General features: G+C 36.3%; 1 protein-coding gene across 1 annotated transcript; it reads right to left on the bottom strand.

The window, feature by feature from the left end:
* Positions 1-721: 721 nt before the first annotated feature.
* On the bottom strand, positions 722-18,881 carry LOC149803761 (UPAR/Ly6 domain-containing protein crok-like). Its single transcript, XM_089953534.1, has 4 exons — positions 18,761-18,881; positions 12,568-12,732; positions 7,713-7,763; positions 722-4,700 (listed from the first exon to the last, which is right to left on the bottom strand). Exons 1-4 carry the CDS (start codon positions 18,825-18,827, stop codon positions 4,540-4,542), a joined length of 444 nt encoding a protein of 147 aa, XP_089809660.1. The 5' UTR covers positions 18,828-18,881; the 3' UTR covers positions 722-4,539.
* Positions 18,882-25,954: the final 7,073 nt, after the last annotated feature.

Raw genomic sequence — 25,954 nt, 5'->3', positions numbered from 1 at the left:
TTTAGCATGTAAGCCCATATCAAGTTGTATTAGTGCATGTGCAAAAATGTTATAAAAAATGAACCTAAATACGTATGGTTGTACAAGATCAATGTGTATGAAAATAGGTCACATCAACCTAGCTTTTGGTGCTAAGGGATGCATGTACATATTAAGTTTTGATGGTTGTATTAGTTGCAGTGGCCAACAAACTGAACTCAACATGTGTGTGTGATTTGGATTTTTAATGTAGCTTTAACAATTTTTCAGTCGTATCACTACAATGACTGCAGTGTGGCAGTTTAGAGTGATGTCTAGCACTGGGGCATCATGCCGCAGACATGTAGCATGATGTCCCACTGAGTCACATTATCCCGACATCAGGCCAACCAGTCCTAAAACTAACCTCTAAATGCTGAAAGCCTAGTGAGGCAGCTGTTAGTACCATTTTTATAAGTCACTGGTACAACTCAGCTGTGGTTTGAACTCTGACCTACCGCATCTGAGGCAGACACTCTAACCACTAGGCCACCAGAGTGATTTAACTCAACATAAAAGTGTATACAGTCCATACAACAACAAAAGTAGGCTACTGTGCTCTTTTGATATGATGGTTTACTACTCCTTACGATGCTAAATGTGAAAGCTATACCATATCCCTTGGCTACTGACCTAAATGTAAAGCATGAGCGGTCATTGAATAGGAGTATATTATATTATAACTATGCAATGAGAAACAACCTAGTTATAAATTCTTTTATTTCAGAACACAATATTTACAACTTCCAAAACTGAAAATGCTTTTCAAGAGTTTTGAAGTAAACTACAATAAAAAAATAAACAAAAGAAGCATCACATGTGGAAATATAATTTCATGATACAAGTATTACAATTTTAAATAAGTACTTTAAACAATAAATTATACACCTGACCCTTGTATACTGGTCATCTATATAGGCTCTAGAAGGGCATATTTGACTCTGGAGATGGGTCTCAGTGACCTGGACCCTTAATGTGAACTAAACTTATCATACAAAACCATTACTTTCTATTTAGGCTTACCATGACAAGTCCCCAAAATATATAGATTTTGGTCTTACTTTAAGAGCAAGCCTAAACTGATTTTAGTCTTTCTCAACAACAAACGTTATTGCACAAAACTCTTTTTTCAAGTCACAATGACCTTTGAACTTTTGACCGACAATCAAACAGGCCTCTTTCCCTTAAGTTTAAGTCCTCCACAAAACTTTGGTCAGGGTAAGAGGTACAGAACTTAAGTTCTTAAGCAAAAGTTGTTTATTTTTTCCAATTAAAGTGACAGTGACCTTTGACCATGTGAACCCAAAATTTTCTTACCTGAAATGTAAGCCACATATATTATGGTAAAGGCACATGGTCAAGAACATGGATTTTTTGTGTGTAATCATTTTTCATCCAATGACCATTTACCTTTCAGCATTAAAAGTTTCTGTGTACAAGTGTAAACTATGCACAAAGTTTAGTCCAGGTTTTTGATGTAGCAATATTTTTTATGCAGAAACCTCATTTCTTCTTTCAACTACAGAGACCTTTACCTTCTACATTTTGACTCAAAAATTGATTAATTTCTTCCTTACTTAAAGTGCAAGCCATCCATATTGTTTGGTCCTGCTCTGTGACTGAGAACTATTTTTATTGTGTGGAAGTAATTTTCTTGGTGACCTTGACCACTGACCTTCACATCCAAAGACTTCTTCCTTACCCAAATGCAAGCATTCATGAAATATGGTAACAATAGATGGTGGTGAACTCTACTCATTATGGGGGTGGGGTGTGATTAGGATTTATTGCTATGATGTCTGCAGTGTGGCAGTTTATAGTTATGTCTAGCACTGGGGCATTATGCCACAGACAGTTCTAACATTAACCTCTTAATGCTGATCGCCTAGCTAGGCAGCTGTTAGTACTATTTTTGTAAGTCTTGGGTATGACTTGGCCGGGGTTTGAACCCATGACCTCCCGCTTCCAAGGGAGTGGTCTACTTATTATGGAGAAACAAAATAGAGAACAGACTGATGGACTGTCATAACATCATATGCCTTGCTGTATGGCTGGCACATAAAATGTTCACCAAGAGAATCATCAGACTGACAAAAGCAACAACAACATGAATTGTCCAGTTTTTATTTTATATGAAACAAAAAATTACACAAACATAGAAAACTAGAGCTGTAAGTGATGGGTAAATGTTTCAAAACAGCCTTAACCAGATGAACTTGCACTGGGAAACTGTTCATTGCAAGCAATATGCAAAGTTTATGGGAAGAGATGATGATAAGCAAGGAGCATAACTCTGTCAAAACTGGAGATAAAGACATAAAACTTGCATTTAGGTCAATGCGATCAAGTTCAAGCCAAATTGCATGTGAATTCACCAACACAATAGCAGCTGAAAGAAGTGTCAACAGATGGACAGAAAAAAGAGAACAAGGGCAACTGCATCTCAATGAGGGGACCAAATTATAACAGTCTCTCAAATAAAAGTCATCTAATTCCTGCATGTTATTAGAGAACACCATTGCAAATTAATTCTGCAACATACTATAAACAGGGGATCTGACAAGAGTGCAGATAACAAAATTTTAATCCAATTAATTTAACAGGTTTTATCAAACCAAGATCAAAATGATTCTATGAGTAAAAATCTAAGATTCTTTTTATCACATCACTGAGGAAAAAATTTTGTGAAATGATGGAATAGTGAAAGAACTATGGATGCTTCAATCATCACACCTTTGCCTTATGAAATGCAATCATGTGTTACTATACATGTTACATATTAAAAAATTATGATATGGGTATAGATATTATTTCTAGGAGCATATTTTATCATTTGAACCTTCCAATAACACAATTTCTGTGAATTTATCACCTGAATATATATTGTGATTCTATAATAAATGGAATGGATGTAGATAAATATACATTATATATATACAAACTAATTCTACAGACAATTTGTATTTACAATGTTAATATAAAAATATATTTTAAAAAAACGATATGTACACCTGATATGTTTTGATATTGGGTGGGGCAGAGCACCACCAAAAGAAAATGTCAAAAAATATAAAAGACAGCCTCACATATACAACAGAACATTTCGTTCTATTTGAATTCTGGAGATGAACTGACGTTTAATGTGCAACTTACACTTGTGCATAAGACAAGGCCAGCTGCAAACACCATAGACTCGTATCTGCTATCACATAATGTGCTGGCAGATCAGTGTCTATGGTGTTTTTTCTACCTATTATTCCTAACAATCTTCACATACCCAGGACTATGGTTGCATTTAGCTGCAACATGAAGCTTTTGCATATACTACAATCATGTAATTTTCTACTGAATTCTGAAATCATTTAAAGCACTGAACATTAAGCAGAATTTGATGTAAAATGACTGAATATTACCTACATTTTCATGAATGAGAAACAGGTCAAGCAACATCTAAGCATACTTTTTTCTACAGCTCAGGAGGTGGCATACAAATATTTAAATTTTCTGAATAAATTTTTAAAGTGAAAGGTCCAGGCCTGGAGATTTATCAAGAGACAAGTTTTCATTAATAGGCTGGTTTTAATAGCAAATAAACCCCCAACTTTTCCCTGCATATGCATAAGAATTCACAAAATATGTCACAGAATATCACAACAAATGGAATGTAGCTAACAATTCTCACAACCAGTTCAGTGTAACAAAATTGATTTCCCAACCATCTTATTGCTGATATGAAATTAAATGTTGATGTAGTCTGCTATGTACATTTTCTAAAAGCAATACCTTGCTGTGTTCTCTTTAGCTACCACAGACAGTTGAAAAAAATGTCTGACCATCTCAACACTATGAATTTTTTCTTTCAGAATATAGTACGTGGAAACAGCGGCAATACAAGTGAGTTAGTAACTGAACCTGAAGAAAATCATTTGAAGTCTTGTTCATTTACAAAACAAACTAAAACACACAATGATGACAAAATACAAGATGAAATTCTTTATGATAAATGTTGTACATGTCAAAACACCTGAAATGGAATGTACCAATGTTTAGATGATACCTGTAAAACAACCTATGGATCAATCAATTTTCCATCTTGATACAACATCAGAACCTGTCTGCTCAAGTTGTCAGATTTCCATTATGTTTGTTTAACATTACTGACTGACTTAATAAAAATATAAAAAAATTTAATTCAATATCTCAAAACTGTACACCAAATTTGTTTGAAATCCAACAATTTCCAGTAAATTCAACTAAAGGAAACCAAATTTTTGTCCAATGGACACTAAGACAGATGATAACAACAGGGCTGTGATGATAGCCTAATGGGACAGTCACACAGATTTTAATACTTTGTCAATAGATGGAATTTTCATTTCTTCTAACATGAAAGAGTGGACATGTCCTTTAATATACAAGTTTTATACGAGTATTTTAGCCTAAAGTTCTATTTATTGACTAAGAGATTGTGATCAGTCTGATTATCTATTGTTACTCTGCATATGTGTCACAAATTTATTTTTACAAATATTTCCAGAAGACACTGACAAGTCCTAAAACTGTGGCAAAAAGAAGACTGAAAGACACTGATGAGGCTCCATTGCATCCATCACTCTCACAGTAGCAGGTATTCTTAAACACTCCAACATCATCCCACTGCCATCTGCATCCCCATGCAACACCTGTGGATGATAAGATGAATTTCACCATAAAATGCTTTCATATTAAAGCTCATTTGTACTCACAATCATTTCAAAATGATTTCAAAGGATGAAATAAACACATTACAACTAACTGCCAAGAGATTCTGATTATCACTGAAGATGAATAATCCATCTAATTTTTATACACAATATGGAGTTGATATCACATATTCAGCTGCCCAGACAAAATCTAAATTAGTTTATACACCAAACCCAAAGATGTAACCAATACAAAAGACTTTTTCAAATTGTAAGATTTGACTGGCTTCCATTTTCTCAAGCAGCTGCCAAATTTACTTTCTAATATTAAAGATTCACCTTATAAAATGCCAGAAATCCTCATTGAAAACAGCCTTAAAAAGTCTATAGGCTAATGTACTCATTCAGCCCCAATCTCGTCTGTAGGCGTGATCTGGTTTCTGCATTCACTGACCGATCCCGCCTGTAATCGTGGATTGTTTACTGCATTCAATGGCTGATCCCGTCTCCAGGCGTGATGAATGTGTGTTAGATACGTCTCTGATTGGTTTTTCCCAAGAACTAAACAACTATTAAACTATTAAACTGTTAATCAGAAATGATTATACTTTCATTTGTGGAAATTTGAATTGTTCAGAAGCCAAGGGTTACTGTTTGAGAGCAGTTTCACAACACGTGCTATGTCCATGAAAAATCGTAAATGATGGCAGAATTAAGAGTGATTTTTGATGAGAGAAAAAATTAGGAGTTTTTTGGGTTTGATCTCGAAAATATTGAGCAAACTGAGGAAAGATATGTTCAGCAGTTGGATATTTTGCGAGATTTAGATTCAGACATGAAGTTTCTGAGACTGAATTGCCAGAAGATGAGGATGCTGACAGCGATGATGACAGAGTTCTTGAGGATAAACGTTGCACATAATTTTGTAAATAGTGTATAAATAAGTTGTGAAAGACTTGGACAAACAGGAGGAAAAAAAATACATCACTGTGTAGACAAATTAATTTGGAATAAATGGTGAAAATTTCGTGGATTTTAATTGGATATAAGAAGAGAAATTAAGGTAAGAGTGAATGCATGTGCACAATGTTTTAAAACAGGTAAAAACTCTGGAGCACAAGCAGCTAGACACAGCTTAGTGCTCCTGGGGCATAGCAGCAGAGATACTGATAACAGTGCTGGGGCTGAATGAGTTAATCTGCATTTCAACATTTAATTATGAAATACTACTGAACAGATAGGTGACCAGCTTCTCCAATTTTTGTCCAGTCAGAACATACATCAGACTCATATTCAAAATCATTTTTCAATCAATGCTATCCCAGCTCCAATAATCCAATGTAATTCAAAACTTTAAAAAACACTGTATTCATCCAGTACTTGCCAAATGAAACTGTCATCTGAAGATACATTGTATCAAAATTCTGCCATTTTAGTTTTCTATGTAGCACATATTTTAATCAATCATTGAAAAACTTCTTTGATAAATGCAAGGTTACACTAAAACAATGCTTGTTCCAGGGACCAATGTACAATTCAAATATAGTTTCACAGCCATTCATGTCAAGCTCAGGGACTGAGATTCATGAACAGCTGCTTACTTGAAAAACAGCATATGCTGTAACAAGCGCCACAAGATGTCTGCTGACTGAGTGCTTATGCTGTGACAAGCACTTTAAGGGTCAAGCAACACTTTCAGCACATTATTTGCTATATCATAAAAATATGTGGGAATAATAAGATTACCAACAATCAAGATATCTACAGTACTTTAAGAAAGGTGTTGACATCTCAAGCTATGTGGCATTTGGTTGGAGTAATTCTTTACATGAAATGCCTCAAGCTATGTGGCATTTGGTTGGAGTAATTCTTTACATGAAATGCCTCAAGCTATGTGGCATTTGGTTGGAGTAATTCTTTACATGAAATACCTCAAGCTATCTGGCATTTGGTTGGAGTAATTCTTTACATGAAATGCCTCAAGCTATGTGGCATTTGGTTGGAGTAATTCTTTACATGAAATGCCTCAAGCTATGTGGCATTTGGTTGGAGTAATTTTTTACATGAAATGCCTCAAGCTATGTGGCATTTGGTTGGAGTAATTCTTTACATGAAATACCTCAAGCTATGTGGCATTTGGTTGGAGTAATTCTTTACATGAAATACCTCAAGCTATCTGGCATTTGGTTGGAGTAATTCTTTACATGAAATACCTCAAGCTATGTGGCATTTGGTTGGAGTAATTCTTTACATGAAATACCTCAAGCTATGTGGCATTTGGTTGGAGTAATTCTTTACATGAAATACCTCAAGCTATGTGGCATTTGGTTGGAGTAATTCTTTACATGAAATGCCTCAAGCTATGTGGCATTTGGTTGGAGTAATTCTTTACATGAAATACCTCAAGCTATCTGGCATTTGGTTGGAGTAATTCTTTACATGAAATACCTCAAGCTATCTGGCATTTGGTTGGAGTAATTCTTTACATGAAATGCCTCAAGCTATGTGGCATTTGGTTGGAGTAATTCTTTACATGAAATACCTCAAGCTATCTGGCATTTGGTTGGAGTAATTCTTTACATGAAATACCTCAAGCTATCTGGCATTTGGTTGGAGTAATTCTTTACATGAAATGCCTCAAACATGGATCAGATTGCTGAATTCTGAATAATCTGAGGAAAAACACCATATGACAATTTAGAACCTCATAATCACCTATATTTTGAATTTTAATGGAACAATTTTCATGTTTTGAATTAAACATGACGCTATGGATCATGTCCGATCAAACTTCCATGGCAACTGTACTATATCTGAATGGGAAATTATCCTTGATAACTGTACCGTATATAAATGTGAAACTATACATGGCAACTGTACCATATCTAAATGGGAAATTATCTGTCATGAACCAACATTACCCTCTTCTTGAGGAAAGATGTCCAACAAATAACTGCATATAAAATTCAGTTTAATTTTGGTTTTGTAAAACAAGTACAACACTTCACATACCTTCATCTGTCTGGGATGCACATCGTCTGGTTATTTTGATCCAACCATTCCCTGAAGAGGAGAATAACATTTTAATTACTGTAGAGATTTCAAAATGGAAATCCTGAAGTTGGAAATTCGAAGATATATTCCAGTAAAACAGGAAAAAGTGCATTAAAGTGAATGTTGTCTGGTTATTCAGTGAAACCCTGATGATACTCGGCAGAATTATATTCATTTTATTGCCATCTGTTCAAGCACTGTTGGATGTTGTTTTTAAAAAAATCTGAATCCTAATATGTCTGCATGAAATTACACCAGTGTAGTAATTACATGGTACATATATGGTGCTCTGCATAAATTAATAGTTAATTCACCTAAAACAAAACCGACAATACAAAAGTGTGCCACTGATGAAACCAGAGTGTAATCACTAATTGCATAGCTCATCTCTACTTTCATTCGTCTCCAGTAGCCACTGTACATATTATCATGCGGAAAATAAATTCAGACTTCAGTGTTTATAACTCTGGATATTTTTTTGCAATAAAAAAGACATTCTTTTGTACAATATCAAAGAAGAGGTAATATAATGGGTTGATTAAGAAATTAATGTTGATTTTGTATTGTTTTATTTATATTAAACTACTGTTCTGAAATTATGCTTAACACATGGTTCCCATGCTTTTCTAAATATAAATTTCCAGGTCTTTTCCAGGATGAAATAAAACATTTTTGATTATAAAACATACATTTTCCAATTCTGAAGATGTTTCTCTTTCAAGACTCTACAAAACATGTCAGAAACGATGATCATGTACAAAACCACAAAATAAGTCACATGAAACAAATTTGACTATATTCCCACAAATTGGCATTTAAAGCCATTTCAACGTACAGAATACAAATTCTAACTTTACTTTGCTGACCTGCATTATGTTGCTATATGGAAACAACATAATGAGCATACATTATTTTGTTTCCTTTCAAACCTTTAATTCCAAAGAATTCTAGAGCAATATGTTTGCATGTCATGCAAAGTGAACGTTTCCTATCACAGTATGAAAAAACCCCAATAAATACCAAGTTTTAGAATCTTATCTTGTTACAAATAAAGTTTAACCCTAAAATTATGTGTGCCAATAAAATATCAAAAAAGATTTTTCAACCAACCTAAACTTCTTAAGATGATTTGGTTAAAAATTCCATCAATTAACCCTTTACCTCATAAAGCATAGTGACAAAGTGCAGCACGCTATAAATAGAACACCTGTTACCTAGCAGACCGCATCCGCATAGGCATGCCTGTGAATTGTTAAGCAATGTAGTGGTGTTACGTTTAACAGCAGTTTTAACCATTTTACGTTTAAGGTAGACATCTATTATATATGGAAAAATTGAAGAGTAAAGTCTAATTGTTATAGCTGTGTAATTATTTTTCACAGAAGAATATTTAATGTGCTTTAAAATCGAGAGAGAATTCATTCACCGTCATGTCAGTGAGGCCGCGTGACCGACCGTAGCTGCCATTTCCCATACTCGAAATTTACACGTTTTTCGTCTGCGTCTACATCACTAAGTCATCTGAATTTGATAATCAATAAAAACTAATTGCTGCTTACATAAATATCATAGCCTTTACCAAAGTTATTGAATCTTTCGTGGTTGAGATTCTACTCGTGAAAACTTCGTAAGTACTGAATGAAATCCTGCCTGTGAACTGTTAAGCAATTTAATGCATGTTACGTTTAACAACAATTTTAACCATTTTACATTTTTGGTACACATATATTATATGTGGAAAAATTTAAGAGTAATGTCCGATTGTTATAGCTGTGTAATTATTTTCCACAGAAGAATTTTTTTATGTGCTTCGAAATCTTGAGAGAACTCGTTCACCGTCATGTCAGTGAGGCCGCGTGACTAACCGTAGCTGCCATTTCCGATACTCGAAACTTACAAGGTTTTCGTGTGCGTCTATATCACTAAGTCATCTGAATTTGATAATTTATAAAAACTAATTGCTGCCTACATTAATATCAGAGCCTTTACCTAATTTATTGAATCTTTCGTGGTTGTTATTCTAATCATGAAAACTTCGTACGTACTGAATGAAATCCGCAGCTGCCATTTTGGAGAGTGGAGATTACGACCCAGTTACTTTAAATAGCAGATATCGACCAGTGCATGAATAGCGACCACGTGATCTGACGTAATTGTCATTCGCAGAAATGAATGTAGTATGTAATAGGGGGGTTTTCCCCGAAGGTGGCGCTACGAAAACTATCTCAAAATGGCTGATGTTTACAGCAGGCGTCAAAAGGCGCTTCTATGCGAATCTTGCAGTGGCGTCAAAAGGCGCTTACATGCGAATGGAGTAGAGGCATCCAAAGACGCTTGTATGAGGTAAAGGGTTAAAGACATTTACAAAAGGGTTAATTTAAATTTTGACAAAAGACCTTCAAAATTATATATTGTTGTATAAACAAGGACTGAATTTTCTGCAAAATCAACTTGTCTTCTTGTAGTTCAATAAAACCTGTCCCCAAACCTGTACTGATACATGGGCTAGTATCGTTTCTTAATATATAACAAAAGGGACGGCAATTTCCCATTTTTCCTGCGTTTCATTTAAGATCTGAAACCAATGCTTCAAGCTACATGTCACTGTGTAATAGTTTCGCACCAAAGTTCAGCTCAGAGATTCAAAATTTTTCTACTCTGGATTTCTGCTAAATATTCTAACCCCATTATTCACATCTAGACATTGTGATGGAGTGTGGGTTCAGAGCAATTACATATCAAATTTTGAATCTGCCGCCACCATAAGATAGCTTACCAGTGGGCCTAGCAAATTTAAGCTAGGTTTTATCGACTTATACCTGCATGAAATCAATAGGAAAATAATTTATTTTCTCAAAAATGGCAAGTATTATAATCGTTATGTCTTTAATCCACTGACAGACGAGACGAAACTCAGCATAGATAAAACCTGACCCGGTACTCACCATTTGTGTTAATAGTCACATTACTTCACAAATCTCAAACAACATCGAAGTCCAAGAGGCATGTGATATCAACAACAAACTCCTTTTTAATGTTGTTGTACAAAATTTCAATTTCAAGAACTACAAGAAACTGGGCCAGTCTGATTCATCAAGCAGAGTAGTCTGGTTACCTGCTTCGTATGCTCCCTACATGAGATAGCACATGTCAACATGGTAATCACGTGATACAACAAAACTCCAAAGTTGGTCTCAGAATAAATATAGAGAATTTTGCACTCTTTCATTTTTGTATTTTTATTACAACCAGTATACGGCTTTCATTTAATATTTTTTTCCACAATATTTCAAATTGTGAGAATCTGTGTGCTCGTGCGACATGCTATCAAAATCGCTAGTACCAGCTCAAATTTCATCAACGCATTAGTTTCATCGTCTTTCAGCAGATTAAAGAATTAACAATTTTAATACTCTCGCAATTTCTGAGAAAATAAATAATTTTCATATCGATTTCATGCAGGAATAACTCGATTTAATGACGTTTAAGTTTGCTAGCCCATCCGCTAAGGGGCTATGTTTTAACACTACCATGTTGGCCTCTTGTGATGCTAGACTGGTTTTCATACCTTCCATAATAAAAAAATACAGATATCAAGCTGTCTGTGAAACAAAAAGTCTACTAGATGAATCTAATCCACTGAGTGTTTGGACTGTCTCAACAAATATATTTATAGCAAGCACCCAAATGATCCATACTGCAACCTCCCAATATTCTGGTTAGAAATTGATAAATTAAACTCACAATCAGTTCAGTTATGACTCAATTACGTAATTGTTTCGGGCGTCACATGGTGGAGGAAAATTCCTGGGTTTTTCCAGAGTTTGTCAATGTTTGCAAAATTCAAGGACTTTTCATGGTTGGGAAAAAAATTATAATTTCTCCTGACTTTTTCCCACTAGCGTGAGAACCCTGTTAACAAGTTATATCCCCTGTTCGTCCTTGAAAGCCCTACACTATTGGGTGAAATTCACCAGCTTTATGTGACCCTGGAGTGACAGCCAACAATATAAATGTAATTCAAGAATAAAAAATTATCTTAACCATTACAGGTATGGCTTTGGATGAACAGCATGCAGACCATTCATCTAATAACTGTAGACAACCACATGTACATGAATAGACAGTTAACAATATACAATGTATGGTCAATAACCCATTTTATACTGAAGCCCGGTCAGATGTGTACAACTGGAAATTTTGTTCAGTCTGTGGTGTTTTAGCACAACAGAATGCAGCAAAACCAAAAAGAAAAAAAAATGTGCGTTTCCAATTGTCAAACCATCTGTTTTTTTTGGCCAACCATAGCATTTTTCCCCCTTGGGTAAAAAAACCCCCCTAAATATTCCTAAAATTGATTTGTACATCTAACTGAGCTGGTTTTGCCAAGTATCTGAAGCGCTTAAGACATTATACATACTGATCATATATGTTATTAAAAATTTAACAAAATACCAACCAACCCCAATTTTAAATAAAGTGCAATAGGAAACACATATCTGGGGGCAGGGGTGACTGATGATTTTCCACCTAGTATACCATTTTTAAAGAATGAACAGCTCTACAGAGACATTTTTTTAATTAAACATTTTCATACGTAACAAATTCAGGGCAAGGTAAAGTTAAGTAAACTAGCAAACATATGCTGAACATTTTAAAAAAAATTACTTTCAGTGCTATTTTTGATTCAAAATATTATTCACTTTACCTTATACTAAGTGTATGAAATGTGGGAATTAGAGGCAAGCTAAAAAATAAAGATGTGTAGTTAGGGACAGTTTCTGAAAATTAATATCATTCAGCATCAACCTACATCCAGGGCTCTCTTGGTAAATCTTCACACAGAATTTGCCAGGTGTGTAAGCTTCAAAGCTGTTGCAGTCTACCACAGCATTGATTTTAGTATCAAACGCTTCTTCCTGTGGGCACTGTTTCCCATCCTCATTACTGTCACATTGGTAACACTGGATTGCCTCCCCTACAAAACAAAAATGCATATGAATAAACCAAGAAGGAAAATGTGTCTCATCTGTTAATGAGTATATAAAAAAATCTACAAGTACAAGGCTGTCTGACATTAATGGGTGTCACAAACTAAACTGTCTTTAAATAATCAGCATTTGATAACCTCTTCATTTGTCACTAAGTGGTGCAGCAAAGGCAACAATCCTCTAGAACTGGTAGATTAATATTTATTCTTTGCCCGATCAGTATGGAGTGTCACTAGGCACATAAATGAACAAGACACAGAATTCACACTTTCAAAACTGCATGTGTGGAAAATGTAAAGGCCAGATCTAATATCAATTGCAAAGAGTTAGAAATTTCAAGATAGGACAAATGGTGCCAAAACATATGATGTGATGAGAGGAAAGAAAAAATAAACAGGATCAAAAATAACTTCCAGAAAGACAAATTAGTCTAGTAGCACAATTCAATACAGAGATTGTTTTGAGCCACACTCCATCTAGTAGGCATCAGCATCTATGTCTGTTTCGGAGTTCCCTGGCATTTTTATTGATCACTTTTACTGATCCATTGCAACTGTCAATGGCTCAGCAATGGGGGACACAGAACCATGCCATAAACTGAAATGAGTCAAGTTTTGCAATCACACAAGGTGAAGCACTACTTTAATATTCTTAATACAGTGTGACATTATTAATGGTTGGGATGCACAGAACCAGGCCATGTTATGTACTGAACCATGTGTGTGTGTGTAAATTGGATTTTTAACGTAGCTTTAACAATTTTTCAGTCATATCGCTATGATCCAGTCACATTATCCTGACACCAGGCCAACCAGTCCTAACAATAACCTCTTTATGCTGAGCATCAAGCGAGGCAGCTGTTAGTACCAATTTTTTAAGTCTTTGGTATGACTCTGCCAGGGATAAAACCCATGACCTCCTGCATCCGAGGCAGACACTCTAACCACTAGGCCACCACATCGGTACCGAAACCATGTTGTAACCAATCAAGTCAGTTACTGAAGAAAATGATGCATGTACCCCAAAAAATGGGGGGAGGGGAATAATTTATTTTCATACTTTTAAAAAGAAAACAAAATATTTTTCAGGTATAAGAAAAATACATGTATACTTAATTTCGGGAGCCATGCTATGGTCACGTCATGTCCAATTTTATGTTATAACAGAGCATGCTACAAATGTATTAGCAACGCTCAATCTGAGCAAGTTAGTAGTTCATTTCAAGATCAACAGCAATAATCAAGATCTTACAAACCAACTGAGCACCAAGACAGTTTGATTATCTAGTTAATAAAAGTATCTTGTGAACTGCATGTGACAAGGCTGAACAATGCCTGACATACTGTATTCAGTGGTTACATAATATTTCTGCCATTACATGTAGTTCTAATGCACAGTGTAGTACTATTGTCAGATCACATGATCATTGCCAATAAGCTGATAATGAAGATAGTGTTTTCATATAAAACACCATCCCACCATGAACTAAAAATTCCCACTTATGAAAATGCCAGAGGGGTATACATGCCTTCACCCATTTTAAACTCGTGGAGAAAACACTGAAAGAGGTGATACGTTTGTTTAAGATGTAAATGATGTTAAAGGAAGGTGATGTGATCAGTCATGGGTTGGAACAGTTATTTAGGTCCAGGGTGAATAACCATAGCCACAATGAAAGGTTGGAACCCAGACCTGTGCAAAATTGTGTTTGGGGTTGTGAACCAGCTCTACCACAAATGTCATTGGTCTAACAAGGTCTGAAAGTGGGAAACTTGAAGCCTAAGCCACTAAGGCACATTTGTCATGTAATATGGGCAGACCCAGACCTAGGGCAAGGTGAAAAAGGCAACCACCTTGGGCCCCACGCTTTCAGGAAATAAACTCCGAAATGCAATTCTTTTGCCTTTGGCCCCCCATGCTGCCTTGGGCCCCACACATCCTAGGGTCGGGCCTGAATATGGGTCATAATAACAAATGGGATTATAATTACCGTAGGATTGGTATCTGTCTTATACCCTAACTGCAACATTTTCCATGAACTGAAAGGTTTCACTTCCATCACCATTTTTCACCTGTGATAATTAACACACAAGACATCTAATGCACAGATTCATACTACCCCACTGCTTTTGTACATCCAATGATAATTATCACACAAGACATCTAATGCACAGATTCATACTACCCCACCGATTTTGTACATCCAATGATGATTAGCACACAAGACATCTAATGCACATATTCATACTCCAGTAATAATTAGCACACAAGAAATATAATGCAGAGATTCATACTACCCCATTGCTTTTGTACATCCAATGATAATTAGCACACAAGACATGTAATGCACAGATTTATACTCCAGTTATAATTAGCACACAAGACATCTAATGCACAGATTCATACTCCAGTGATAATTAGCACACAAGACATCTAATGCACAGATTTATACTCCAGTGATAATCAGCACACAAGACATCTAATGCAGAGATTCATACTACCCCATTGCTTTTGTACATCCAATGATAATTAGCACACAAGACATCTAATGCACAGAATCATACTACCCCACTGCTTTTGTACATCCAATGATAATTATCACACAAGACATATAATACACAGATTCATACTACCCCACTGATTTTGTACATCCAATGATAATTAGCACACAAGAGTGACAAGACATCTAATGCACAGATTCATACTCCAGTAATAATTAGCACACAAGAAATCTAATGCAGAGATTCATACTACCCCATTGCTTTTGTACATCCAATGATAATTAGCACACAAGACATCTAATGCAGATTCATACTACAGTTATAGTTAGCACACAAGACATCTAATGCACAGATTCATACTCCAATGATAATTAGCACACAAGACATATAACGCACAGATTCATACTACCCCATTGCTTTTGTACATCCAATGACTAAGCAAAGTATTAAACTGGTTATCATGCTTCAGTTGTTGATTTTGTTAGCGACCAGGGTCAGGAGTTTTTACAAGTCACAAATTCATGATGAAGGCATTTCAGCAATACTGTAAAGTCAGTTTGTAAAGATTAAGATATATATGAAGGAACTGTTAATAATCTCATCATCTAACGGAGAAGTGATAATTCATAAATTCCATGTAATGTCTGTACTCACTTGCAAGTTGAGCCAAACTGCAAACAAGATCCTGATCTGCCATAGCATACTGGGCCTGCAGACCAGGGTCTATGTTCATGGTTCTAATGATTACTCCTAACAAACTGTACACAACCAGAACTGCCAGTGCAGTTTACAGTTGAGTTTCTACTTCTACACAAGCACCATATGGGCATTTTTTTTTAAAAAGTTCATAAGGAAGTTCTGTTTTAACTGAATACAGTGATGTCCAGCAGAAAGTTAGTAATTCATGCAGTTTCAACTTCAGAAGTTTGTTAATGGACATCTTGATGAAAAAAAAACAGATTTTATACAATAGTCTATAGAGTTTGGAAGACTACAAAATTGATGATAAAGCAAAACTGACTTAACCAATAATGTACATTTAGGACAGTTATCACTACAATGTGGTAAGATTTAAGGACCATTCAAATTTGTTTGTGTTTCGGTTATGAACTGGCGGTCAATGTCGACATTGTCAACATTTTTATAAAAAAACAAATGAAACTTTGGACAATATGGAAAACTGCTGATGAAGATCAAGTCAAATCACAGAAAATGAAAATAACCATCAATGACATAGAGTGGCAAATACAGATTTTTGTTCCTTATGCTGGCGTACCAGAAAAGCACAGTAAAATTATTTTAAAGTGTGTGTGTGTGTGTGATTTGGATTTTTAATGTAGCTTTAACAATTTTTCAAGGATAGCATTTGTTCCATTCATCATTACATGCATAATTTTAGCTTATAAATTAAACAAGATGTTTCAAGTGATGCACATAAAATTCATTTCACTTTTAAATGATGCCAAATATTTGATAATTAACCCAATTTATTACAATGTGAAGAAATGCAAAAGAGAACTGGTATGTATATGACAGTTGCAACAGAAAAGTGGTTCAAGTTATTTCAAAGAGAATTTTTTGCTCATAAAGATCTAAAATGAGCTTTAAAAAAGCTATTTAGATCATTTTTACATCATACCAAATACGACTTGATTTAATGGCAGATAAGAAATGCAACTGTCAATTTATCCCCCAATTTGACTAACAATGTTATGCCCACCCACTTGTTACTAATTAATTAAATCCTCTTCTCACAAAAGTTCAAAGACACCACACAAATGAAAGTACTATTTTTATTTCCATGTTATTCTATATCCAAATGACAGTGCTGCACATTCAGTGAGGCATTATGGGTTGCCAACAATTTGTTTGTCCTTTGTCCAGAAATCTCAACTCCTGTGTACGTGTTACTTGCACCGTTTATCAGAGAAAAATGACAAAAACACTCTGCCTACTTTTCTTGTTTAGTGTATGTATGCCGAAATCTGCTGGCTCTAGCAATGGCCAAGGCTGCTAAAAGCAATACAATCTTTATGATAGCAGTTAACTCCCCTTTACACAACCATTCTGCAAATCAAAATTTTCAATGTTGGTAGTAGTTTACAGAGTTGCAATGATAACTCAAGGATGGCTGCTGCTGTGTAACATATTTTCAAGGAAGAACGAATGACAAAATGGACACAATTTCCAGTTATAAACTTTCAAAACTACAGTGTTATTTAATCCATGAATTATTATTTGAAATGAAATTTCACAGAAAAACATGAATTACTATAACAAATGCTGTCAGATGAAGCAAGTACTAAAGTTAATGACAGCAACCTCAAAAGAAATCAGTGCAACTCTTTTTGGGTGAACCAGATATTCAAAAATGTAAATGTTTTTACGATTAAGTACAATAATGTAAGCATCCAAGGAAAAGACGACAGTGCAGAAGACAATATTATAACCGTCAAAGCAAATAAGGCTACTGGAATCTACATTAGGATTGTTTTTCTCACTAATTCATAGAAACACCATAATAAACTTTTTTACTGATTCTACCTAAATTTCACTGTATGTGCTTAAATAATTAAACAGAGGCCGATTCAGTTTCTATTTTATTATTCATATGCATCAACTCGAAACAATATCATCAACAAGACTTGTGAAAAGATGAAAGTTCATGTTCAATCGTCTTCAAGAAGCAATTAGAAGTTATAAATCAATGAAAGAAACAAGTTTTGTACATTTTTTAAATCTGTGAAACTTTTCATTTTTAAAATCAGTAGTGCAGTACAAGCTGCCAGGGGTGTAGGCTGAAACTATAAAGCATAGGACTAGGATTCACACCAATTTCTCAAAATCGAATCAAGAAAAACAAAGCAAACATGCACTGCACATCACATTTTCAAGTTCTTTACTTCTTCATTAAATCTCTCTAATATTCAGATAATAACATGCTCCCTTGTTTAAACTGAGAAGCGAATTCTGACTACCCTCAACCAACATTTTTGGTTCCAGAATGGATCCTCCTGTGCACATTGCTAACATTGAAATCCTGGGTTCAAATTCAGTCAAACCATGCATTTTATCTTCTTGTGCTTTCATTTTCTCTTTCTCGAAGTGAAAGAGTTTTGTAAAGGAAAATCCACAGACTGGGCTGTATCCCATAAAACAAGTATGCATACAAAATACTTCAAGACTAGACTGCAGCCCATAAAACAAGCATACATTCAAAATACTCCAACACTAGTTATACTATAATTGTCAATTTATACTGAAATTAACAAAATTTAGAATCATGCCTTACTAAAACAAGCGTCACTCGTTTTCTGATACCTGACGGTAAAAACACTGCGCTTACAAACAAGCAACTGCGGAGTGGGGGAGAGGACAGGTTCCTTATATGTGAGTCATAGGTGGTAAATACGCAAGCACGCTAACTAGTACAGGTGAATTTACTGAACCCATCTTCAATTTTATAATGTACAAGTCTTATTCATATAGTTTTCGACCCAGCATCAAACCTTACCCTTGTGAATATACACTATAAACCCCAATATAAACAAAAGATACTGCCATCTCAGACGCGCCATCATGGCGGATTAACTGTCTTTAATGTTTTTCCTTTGGCGGCGCTGCGCACCTTACCTAATTTGCATTCGAAATTAGTTTACCTGTGACCTAGAGACGTCATGCAAAGGTGAGCAGTCGTGGAGCCAATGATTCAATTTTACGGTGTTGAAAGGCATTTGCTCGTGGAAAGAACATTATAATGCAAAACTGAATTTTATTTTAATTTGCCTTCAAAAGTTTATTTACCAAATGCGGAGAAACATTGTTGCTGTTTAAGGGCTTCAAAACGGCGTAGAGCAATGTAATGTACCATACCACTCACAAGCGACTGGAATGTAGTACTTGGTATCATGTTTCTAAAATTCCGATGAAAAGGACTAGAAGATGCGAAGTTGTAGAAACATCGACCTCAATATTCCCATATTTATCGTTAATTGACAAATATTATTATTATTCAATGCTATTTGAAATGTCCAATCTAAGTTGTTTAAAATAGTGCAGCCAATGGATTTGCATTCAAATGTAGTTTTCCCAGGTTCAGATTTGTTTACATATTATCTGTCCAGTTATGCACATCTCTAACCAACTATCTGGTTCATCATACGACCACATAAATGTGTTATATTACCGATAAGGTGATTTCATGTTGTCAGAGATTTCACCGTACTTTATTTATAAAACGTCAGACTCCTGTGATACGACGGACGTTATACCAGCATCTATACAGCCACCTACAGTATGGATCTGTTTATCCATACATATAGCTATATATCAATCCATCAATTCAGCTTCTATATTTTTTCTATATGTATGCTGATTAGATAATACTATTATAATGTGGCATCGTAAGTTCAAAAACGGCACCATGGGATCAATGGCAACTTAAGGCTATCATTTCGAAAATGTGGCACTATGGGGTAAATGAAAATGTAACATTAGTCAATAGTATCACCATAAGTATGACACCGTGTGCCAAGGGAAGTCGTAGTGTTAAAAGTGTCCATTTGTTAAACGTGATTATTCCCTTGACTTTATTTATACATTTTTTTTGGGGGGGGGGGGCAACAATACCATAATGGTGTAAGAGAAAAGGGTTATTTTAAAAGTGTCCATTAGAATAACACAACTATGGCACTATGGGGTAAAGAGAAAATATGTGGTCATGGGAAAATGATATGTCAAAAATTTGCATAGGTTAACGTTCGTCTAAGTGACCAACACCCATATCAGCTGACCAACATACGGTGTGACTCATTAGCATTCATCTAGCACCCATATTCTCTGATCATTACGGGAGTCTTTTCATGTGAACATTTTTAAGAATTTTATATAGACTGAGTACAAAAAGTATGTGCACATACGCGAATTAACATTATGCAGTAGTTTAACATTGGGTTAACGGGTGGGAACCACTCTTTGGACAAGGATAAAATCCTGTGTTAAAATTGTCCCTAGGCACATTGTAATATTGTTAGAAGTGGTTGACTTCAATTTACGGCTGCGTAAGAAAATTCCTGTATTAAAATTGTCCATAAGTTTGATATGTGTGAGTGAAGATACGGTGACAACGGGAGTTCCATATTGAGAAAGGTTGAAGGTTTATAGGGACAAACGAGGTTTTAATAATGGAAAAAAAATTGTGTTGAAACATTTTTTGGTACGTATGTGAAATGTAACGATAATATTTTTTAAAAATTACAATCCAAAACACAATACTATCCAGCAACCCGCTTTTTGATTTAAATCCAACACAAGTAGTATGTACCGATTGGGGGTGGGGGTCATACGGGAATTAACCATATCCCATAGGTTTTCATCGAAATGCCTCTTTGGGGGTCAAGGGGAAATCCTGTTTACAAATTGTCAATAAGTTTAACATGGAGATGGAATTATAAAGTAGAAAGTGTTTACGTGGTCGAACGGTTTGGTAATGTTACAATTTGTATCTACAAATGAGCACACTATCTAGCACCCGCTTTTTTATTTCAGTCTAAGTACACACACACACACACACACACACACGCCACTACACTCCAACGAAAAGGAGTGGTTATACACGCACCAACGAATCCTTTACTTACATACAAACATACTAAACAATCACGCAAAGGTAGGAGTGTTTATGGCCATCCTGCTATACCCTCTCACATATAATGTCACAAGAGAAGCGGTAAAGTATTTTTAATTGTTAGTTTCTTTTATAGGAAAAACAGAGACATACACACAACCATACGCAAAATACATTTAAACAAATAACGTAAGTGGCATCGCCTCACTGGTTTTCTTTTTGTCAAACTTCGTCGCCTATCCACATACACTTTGATCTTCCATATCGTTGTGTCTCTGATCCTAGTAATGGCCCACGATACCTTCATATACACGGGGTAGTCAGGGTTGAATAGCATCCCTGAAACGATTATTTTTGACTCTACGCCTGTCCACATCAGAAGGAAGCATCGGAAATCTTTGCAACATTAGAAAGAAGCATAAGCATTTTGTCACGTTCGCTCCTTGAGTATTTTTTGCCAATATCGTAGGAGGACGCACAATTTAACATTTTTAAATAGACGGATATACAGCTCCGAACCCCCAGTCAGCAAAGCAGACGTTCTACGTTGATAATATACACCACAAAAATGTGAGGAATAACAGTTTAATAACAGATCTAAATATTCAAACAACACAAGTAAATTTACGCAATTTTTCCATTCGCTCGACCTACTTAATCTGCCAATTTCATTATCTGATGTGCAACGTGAATGTTTCAACCTGTCCCTGCTACTTTACTCATATGTATTATTTCCTTTTCCTTGACTGGCACTACAATACCCCTTCCGTCCCTCGACTACGTTCTTCTTCACCCTTCCACTTCCTCCACTTCCGTTCTCCAGCCTGCCTTCAAACTTCGGCCTCCGATATTCTGTCCGGTCTTGTGACCCCTATAACAACTTCTACCTACTTCGTCACCTTTGAGTGGCATTCGGTCCAACCCGAACGAACTCCAAAACAGCACTGAAAACTTCTCTTTAAGTAGCTTTTAAAGTCTGAATTCCCGCTCTCACTTTTTAAGAATGCCGTGCATTCGGAGTTCGCCTAACTTACTAGATCTCCGCGTTGTTCAAAATCCTGACGAGTACTGAATTGATCGTGAAATGACCTGTAAAATAAGGGTCTGCTTCGGACAAGTCCCCCGCCCATATTTCACTAACTCAGTCCTAATTTGATACTTGGGTCTCTTTGAACTATAGTCTGCCTAGTTCCACACGCGCATGTTGCTTGCTTTCTCCCGCGGCTAGGCCTAGACTTGGGTGTGAATAAACAACCTTTTCCGGTTTTACCAGTTACTTCGCCTCTTTGAAGATAGCCGCCCCTTTGTTCCCCCCCCCCCCAGTGTCGATTCAAGCCTCAGTCTTGCGCAACAAAGGTCAGTCGCCAATGTCGTCGCGACATCCACCACCCCAGGTAAGTTGTGTACATGAGGGCTGTCTTCACAACGTGACACATTTGTTCAACAACAACACGAGGAAAAAATAAAGCGTAAAGAAGATGAAGAGAAGAGGAAAACTTTGAAATGTGAATGGCAACAGGAAGGGAGTGAAACAAAACGGTGAGTCCTTTACATGACATTGGGTGTGAATAAACAACCTTTTCCGGTTTTACCAGTTACTTCGCCTCTTTGAAGATAGCCGCCCCTTTGTTCCCCCCCCCCCAGTGTCGATTCAAGCCTCAGTCTTGCGCAACAAAGGTCAGTCGCCAATGTCGTCGCGACATCCACCACCCCAGGTAAGTTGTGTACATGAGGGCTGTCTTCACAACGTGACACATTTGTTCAACAACAACACGAGGAAAAAATAAAGCGTAAAGAAGATGAAGAGAAGAGGAAAACTTTGAAATGTGAATGGCAACAGGAAGGGAGTGAAACAAAACGGTGAGTCCTTTACATGACATTTTGAAGGAGTTAAAGCATCTATAGTAATGTATCAGACTTCCTTAGCTTAACCCATGAGAAAGAAGCCTTCACATGCCAAGATTACTAAACATTAAATTACTACATCCACTCTCACCGCCACTGAGATGCAAGCAGCTCTGGTTACTACTATCACTACCAAAGCAGCAACAACGGTAGCAGAAAGACTAGGACTCACCTGTGGAAAAGGATTAAGACAGATAAAGCCCATGCTGTCAAGTCCACATGTATTTTGTGATTGAAAAAAGCGGCAACGGTCCTTTTCAGGGCCATCTATATCTCTTAGAAAATTGATAATACTCAATGGTTCAACTGTGTACGTGTTTAAGTATCTTATCCATCCTAAAAGAACGAATCAAGACAAAAAGACGTTTCTTCTTTCGGTATATTTTCTTTGAATACGAATAACATTCAAATTTTATAACACAACACACAAAAGTACATTTCTTTCTTTCTTTCTTTCTTTCTTTCTTTCTTTCTTTCTTTCACTGGCTCTTTCTTTTTAAATTCTTTTCTGATAGGGTTCCTCCTTATCTGTGTCTTCTAGCTGTCTTGCCTCTTGAATTTCTTCACGGGTATGGGTTCTTCTTCTGTTTCTGAAGAACGCTCCTTCTCCTTTTTCTTGTCTTTTTTCCTTAGGATACTTTGATGTCCAATATCCTTTGTCTCTCTTTTCTTTTGTCTTTGCTTTCTTTAACAGAGTGGACATTCTGGAGCCAAGTGTTCTTTTCTCTTGATAGACATAGCAAATATCTTGACTTTGTCTCAGGTGGAGCAGTTCGTAGTCTTCGTGGAAGTATAATTTAAAATGTCTCTCTGTAAACCACTGACGATAAGGGCGATCTGTTTTGACATTTGGTTCCGTCTTCTTCGCAGTCTGAAAGATGAATGACGTTAGACTCTTAGGATGAGAAGATATATATATATATATATATATATATATATATATATATATATATATATATATATATATATATATATATATATATATATATATACACATATAGAGAGAGAGAGTATAAAAGTAAGTCAAACAAACATTTGGCGTCAAGACTAAACGAGCACACTTCCTGAGAAGAAATCAGAAGAACCCAAGAGACGACGACTACGACATTCGGTGTCGTTTCATACACTACCTGAAGTGTTAATACAAGTGCATGCCAGTGATTTCGAAGATGATATGAGTGAGCTTGAACCATTACCCTTTACCTCTGCCACAAGACCAAGATCAACGTGAAACTTGAGTCGTTCAGTAGCTTCTGAAGATTGTTTTCACACTCGAGAGATTCCAACAGTGACTTCCAGAAAATACAGAACTACCGCTTACACGCACACAGCGAAGTTTCAAGTGCCACCACGACAACACCATCGTTTGAGACCCTCTGTCAGACACGAAAATTTTAAGTCTCCAGTTTCGATCGAGTTTAGTACTCCAGCAGAATTAAAACCTTCCAAAGGCATTGATACAATTCAACACGTTCAACCATCCCATGACGAATTCAACATCACCGATGGAAAAGCCACTCTTCACACGACCTACGTTTCACCTCCCACTGTCTTCTTGAGTAAAAGTGTCCAATAGTGAATTTATAAAACTGAAACAAGAAGCGAATGACTATCCATCTTCGTTTCTGACCCCAAAAGACAACGTCAAATTTAAAGAACTGTACGATTCTTAGAAGGCATCAACGTCCTATATTACCATGACGGAATACTTGACTTATTGAATTCGCTACTTTCATCTGGTTGACGACAATTGTAAAATTATGAAACACCTGGAAACCCTACGTACAAATTTATCTTGGTGAATTACAAACAAATTCACAGTGTTTGTACCCCCGATGAGTTTGACATTGTCACCATTGCAGCATACGTGACAGCCAATGCCCATTTACAGTTGTATGGTGGATTGGAACCTGTAGGAGATCGAGTCGTTTATCACGACACCAACATTTGTCTGTACACCCATCGCCCTCACAGCCATCACCCAGACATTGAAGGGGACCGTGTAGGTGCATGGACTGACGAGCACATATAAAGACATTATTGTGTCTTTGGCTAGTGCTGGCCCCAAACGTTGTGGATGCCAATACAGAGACCGATAGGGAGAAATTCAAAGAAAATGCAAAGTAAAAGGAATGAATTGTTGATCGAGTAAATAATCAACTTTGACGTCTGGAAAGAAGCATTGCAGTAAGAACAAGATAAAGACTTTCGCGCAAAAACATTGTATCCACACAAAATCGTCAGTCAGATCGTGTACCAGATACCAGAAACGAGTGCGACTTCCAGATCACAACACGTTACCGTACAGATACAGTAAGCTCAAATATAAAAAAGGGGAAAGTTCCAAGACAAATAATTCATTGTGAGTACAAACGACGACCTAGACAAATGATGAATAATTCAGAATAGTGACCGAGTGAAAGACCCACTATGGACTTCAAGTTCAATATTTGAGGTCAATACACTTTAAGTGATAATGACGAATTCGGCCCAGCAACCCGAGTGCGGTACCCACTACAGACCTCAAATTCAATAATGAACTCGAGCACCACAGACCGCAAGTTCAGTAATTAACTTGAGTGAGATGCTGTGTCTTGCGACCAGAGTGATACTGCACTCTGCGATATCAGCGATGCAGCAAGACCTTTTCGTGCGTGTACATATCTATGGATATCGTTCGTGCATTCACAAGCTACTTTGGATACCACTGACTCATCGAGATATACAAATCAAAGAAGAACACACGCTTCCTGTGGTTTTACCTGGCAATTGTAAGTATGAAAGTTGCCTCAAGACGTTCAAAAACAATGGCCGAAAGATCTGGATGTAAAACCCAGTACCAAATGGTTAGCCAGAGCCGGACTTGTCTTCTCGGGACGAAGAAACCAAGTACAGTGTGTCAGTTGTGGTGTGAAGAAACACGAATGGGATTATAAAACCTCACCTTTCCTGGAACATAGCAGATAGTCTATGTGCAGCCACTACCTTCTTTTAGTGAGGCATGGCTATTATCTACATGGATACATTCGTGGTTTGCTTCCTGAGCTGAAAAAAAAAACGCATTTACAAAGAGGTCCTGCAGATTCAAGTAAGTTGCAAAGAACAAGTACATCGAGTACAACGTGGACATTTTAATTCTTGGTACCTGAATGTTATAAGAGGGTTGATTACTTTGAA

The sequence above is a fragment of the Sinohyriopsis cumingii genome, chromosome 3 (genome assembly GCF_028554795.1).
Source record: "Sinohyriopsis cumingii isolate HCF-2022 chromosome 3, ASM2855479v2, whole genome shotgun sequence".
Lineage (NCBI taxonomy): Eukaryota > Metazoa > Mollusca > Bivalvia > Unionida > Unionidae > Sinohyriopsis > Sinohyriopsis cumingii.
The sequence above is the reverse complement of the archived record's forward strand: the minus strand, read 5'-3'. Positions and strand labels throughout refer to the sequence as shown.

Bases quoted from the DNA above. Each gene is read 5' to 3' on its own strand.
- LOC149803761 (XM_089953534.1), bottom strand. From the start codon at position 18,827: ATGATGGCGCGTCTGAGATGGCAGTATCTTTTGTTTATATTGGGGTTT. The intron at 12,733-18,760 runs GTAAGGTTTGAT...TTTGTTTTGTAG, and splicing joins TATAGTGTATATTCACAAGG to GGGAGGCAATCCAGTGTTAC. The intron at 7,764-12,567 runs GTAGGTTGATGC...TCTCCTCTTCAG, and splicing joins TTACCAAGAGAGCCCTGGAT to GGAATGGTTGGATCAAAATA.